At 31.4% G+C, this 4,582-nt stretch overlaps 1 protein-coding gene across 1 annotated transcript in view; it reads left to right on the top strand.

The window, feature by feature from the left end:
• LOC137625426 (uncharacterized) overlaps positions 1-4,582 on the top strand; it is a 10,377-nt gene that overhangs the window by 5,682 nt on the left and 113 nt on the right. Inside the window, exon 2 of the mRNA XM_068356335.1 lies at positions 4,278-4,582. This exon is cut by the window's right edge and continues 113 nt beyond it. Coding sequence (XP_068212436.1) covers positions 4,278-4,582 — 305 coding nt within the window. The remainder of the gene's footprint in view (positions 1-4,277) is intronic.

The following is a 4,582-nucleotide window of genomic DNA, read 5'->3' as shown; positions in this document are numbered from 1 at the left end:
TCAAGCAAGAGAACTATAATCCAAGACAGTAGAAAGGCCATGGAACAGAGGCTAAGGCACTACCCAAGTGTAGAGAACATTATTATTATTATTATTATTATTATTATTATTATTATTATTAGCTAAGTTCCAACCATAGTTAGGTAAGCAAGACCCTATAAGCCCAATGGCTCCAACAGGAAAATACCTCAGAGAGGAAAGGAAATAAGAAAACAGATAGAATAGTGTGCCTGAGTGTACCCTCAAGCATGAGAACTCTAATATAAGACAGTGGAAGGCCATCGTACAGAGGCTATAGCCCTACCCAAGACTAGAGAACAATGGTTTGATTGACGCAAAGTAAATAGAAAAAGTGGAAGGCCATGGCACAGAGGCTATGGCACTACCCAAGACTAGAGAACAATAGTTTGATTGACGCCAAATAAATAGTTGAAAAAGTGGAAGGCCATGGCACAGAGGCTATGTCACTACCCAAGACTAGAGAACAATGTTTGAGTGACGCCAAATAAATAGTTGAAACAGCGAAAAACGAAAAATTTCTTTTTCTCGCATCAGAAAACGACACGAAACTAAAAAAATCAAAGAATTTCAACCAATCTTTTCCGATATACATTGTTTCCATTTCTTTCCGAAAAGAATTCATGGAAGAATAAGAACCTACAATACATATACATATAAATTCCCGTTGTTTTGCAAAGTACAAAAAGTATAAAAGTATAAAAAAAAACTTTTTTCTCTCCGTATTCTCAGTTTCTAAAAAATAATTGGAATATGAATTCATGTTCCTGGAATACTTTTTCGGTTGTTCATTTTAGTTTTCTTTTGTCGTCTGCTGTTTTATATGAAATTATTTTTTGCTTTTAACCTTGAATGGATTACGGTGTACGAATGCAAGATCTTTGGGTTATGGGGGGGGAGGGGGGAAGTGTAGCAGAATACTCAGACATTGTTTCAGGCAGTGTTTAAATCTCGTTCATTATATTAATATTATTATTTTCATTATTATTGTAATGTTGTTGTTGTCATTAAATGAAAAAGTTCCTTCTATTGCTAATGCCATTATTTTCCATACATTAGTATCATTATCATCAATATTATTTTCATAATTATTATAATGTTGTTTTTGTTGTTGTTGGCTCTATCATTAAATGAAAAGGTTCCTTCTATTGTCAATACAATTATTTTCCCATATATCACTATTATTATTATTATTGTTATTATCATTATTACTATTATTACCATCATCGTCATTATTTTCATTATTATTATGTTTTCTTTGTTGTTGTTGTTGTTGTTGTTGTTGGCTCTATCATTAAATGAAAAAGTTCCTTCTATTGTTAATACAATTATTTTCCCATATATTAATACCATTATTATCATCAATATTATTTTCATTATTATCATAATGTTGTTGTTGTTGGCTCTATCATTAAATAAAAAAGTTGCTTCTATTGCTAATACAATTATTTTCCCATATATTAGCATCATTATTATCATCATTATTATTTCCATCTTTATTATAATGTTGTTGTTGTTGTTGTTGTTGTTGTTGTTGTGTCGGTGATGGCGTTATCATTAAATGAGGTGATGGCGTTATCATTAAATGAAAAAGTTCCTTCTTTTGTTAATACAATCATTTTCCTTTATACTATCATTATCAGTTATTATTATCATTTTCATTTCCATCATTATTATAATGTTGCTGATGTCTTTGTTGTGTTGATCTTGTTTTCGTTATTGTTGTTGTTGTGTTGATGATGGGCTTATCATTAAATAAAAAATGTTCCTCCTATTATTAATACAATAATTTTTCTTTATATTATTCATTACTAATATTACCGTTATTATGTTCATCCTTATTAAATTTTTGTTGTTGTTGTTGTTGTTGTTGTTGTTGTTGTTGTTGTTGTGTTGGTGATGGCGTTATTATTAAATAAAAAAAAGTTCCTCTCATTACTAATACAATTAGTTTTCTTTATATCATTCATTACTAATATTACCATTATTATTTTCATCCTTATTATAATTTTGTTGTTGTTGTTGTTGTTGTTGCTGCTGCCATCACTAAATGGAAAAAATTCCATTTATTCTATCATTACAATTTAATCATCCAATGTAAAATCACGTTGAAGAAATCAAATATAAAAAGCAAAATCAAACTGTCATTATCTTCAAATTTGGACAAACGATATCCATCTTAAAGCCTTTGAATAAGAAAGAGACAAGATAATGACTCTGAATCAACATCAAGCAATAAGACTGGTTTCCCTTATTGAAGCTTCGAGATATTCGACCTTAAATCTTCAACCTGAGGACAGTAACATTAATCTATATTAGTCGGAAATTAAAGAGACCATTAAACTATTGCATATGTGATTTGTTTAAATGATATAATTATACTGATGTGATTATATATTCTGAGCTTATTTCAATAGAAAATATACCATATATATATCTAATCTTTAATTAATATGTAATTATATAAAAGAACATTATAACTTTTATTATAAGAGGAAATAAAATAACAGAAAATTAATAACGATAATAACAATATAACTAGAGAAGCACTCAGTAAAGGGCAGACCTCCGCAATGGCAGCTTATTTCTCAACCTTTTGCTTGATCGTGACCTTGACCTTTGACCTTGGCCTTACCTTGACCTTCCAAAATTCGATTATTTCCAGCATTTTACATAACAGTTAATCCATACAAGTTTCATTACTCTACGATTAAAATTGTGGCCTTGAAGTGAGATAAAGAGAGGACACTAGACAAAGGAAAATATCTGAAAAACATAATGGACAGTGAAATAGGAAAATTGTTTGTAAAAGGAAATTATGTGAATAGGGGATCAGTGTATGAAAGTAGAGGAGAGTCAATTTGTATAATAAATCGATATTAAGACAAAGAATATTAAACATATTGCCGTATAAAAGCATAAAGAAGTATTAATGAGACAACCTTCTAGGAAAAAAGTCCAAAAGCAGGAGTACCCAGGACAAAAAATAACACACACACACACACACACATAGCCTATATATATATATATATATATATATATATATATATATATATATATATATATATATATATATATATATATATATATATATATATATATATATATATATATATATAAGAGATATACCTTAACGTGCTGAAATTCTTTGCTTAGCGCCATGATCAGAAAAGCTGTACTAGTCAGGGCCCCCTCTAACTACATTGATTCGCTATGAGCGATCAAATGAAAATCTCCCACCGTCACTAATCCGAACTGGACGAACCCCAGACATGAATAAAGACACGTCTGGGACCTATGTTATACAGTGGACTAGAAACGGCTGCATTTGTTGTTGATGTTGTTGATGTCATTGTATATATACACACGAGAGTGTATGTCAGCAGTGGGATAGACAAGTTGATCTCCATCTTGAAAGGTTCTTGGGTAAGTCAATAATAGGCAAACTGGCAAAGAAGATTTCCTTAATGGAAGTGTCAAGGAAAACGCTTTGATGATCCATGATATAACAAGGGTTATTACAGTGCCGCCTCTCTCTGGTGATGACAGGATTGCCTTCTGCAGAGAGAGAGAGAGAGAGAGAGAGAGAGAGAGAGAGAGAGAGGAGAGAGAGAGAGAGAGAGAGAGAGAGAGAGGTTTGGATGGTGGAGTTGAAGGTCCAACAAAAATTGACTTTTTTAAGATAAACCTACAATTATCGAGAATTGTGTGTGTGTGAGAGAGAGAGAGAGAGAGAGAGAGAGAGAGAGAGGAGAGAGAGAGAGAGAGAGAGAGAGAGAGAGAGAGAGAGAGGGAGTAATTTCCATACAAAGAAAAATCACAATATCAACTTCTCAAAAACTCTGTAGTAGCAGAGTTTCCATCACATGATGTAGAATAGAATTAATTATAAGCAAAGCAAAATTGAGACGGATAAAGTGATTTGACATTTGGCCTCGTTTATTCTAAAAAAAAAAAAAAAAAAAAAAAAAGGGGGGGGGGTATCTCACTAAGTATGTAAGACGTAAACGAATTACTTAGAATAGTAGACAAGATCATATTTTACAATTATTTACAAAAGTAACTTTAATTACATGTTTCTATCAATATATAAAAACGATATCTAACTCGTGCTTTATGTGTCCAACGTATCTTCCTTCATCACGATCTATGTCAATCATACGCGAATTATTCATGTAGTTTTGCAATTACCTACCAATAAATTTATTTCGGCGTTAGTTTGAGAGACAAGGAATTTATGAATAATCATCATTAAAAAGGAAGTCCAATGATCTCAAAGAAGCCTTCAAACAAAGACTTAAAAGGAAGTCCAATGATCTCAAAGAACACTTCGAACAAAGATCAAAGAAGAAGTCTAACGATCTCAAAGAAGACTTCAAACAAAGACTTAAAAGGAAGTCCAATGATCTCAAAGAACACTTCGAACAAAGATCAAAGAAGAAGTCTAACGATCTCAAAGAAGACTTCAAACAAAGACTTAAAAGGAAGTCCAATGATCTCAAAGAAGACTTCAAACAAAGACTTAAAAGGAAATCCAATGATCTCAAAGAAGACTTCAAACAAG

The sequence above is a fragment of the Palaemon carinicauda genome, chromosome 32 (genome assembly GCF_036898095.1).
Source record: "Palaemon carinicauda isolate YSFRI2023 chromosome 32, ASM3689809v2, whole genome shotgun sequence".
NCBI lineage: Eukaryota > Metazoa > Arthropoda > Malacostraca > Decapoda > Palaemonidae > Palaemon > Palaemon carinicauda.
Note: the sequence above shows the minus strand (reverse complement) of the source record. Positions and strands in the feature narration are given on the sequence as shown.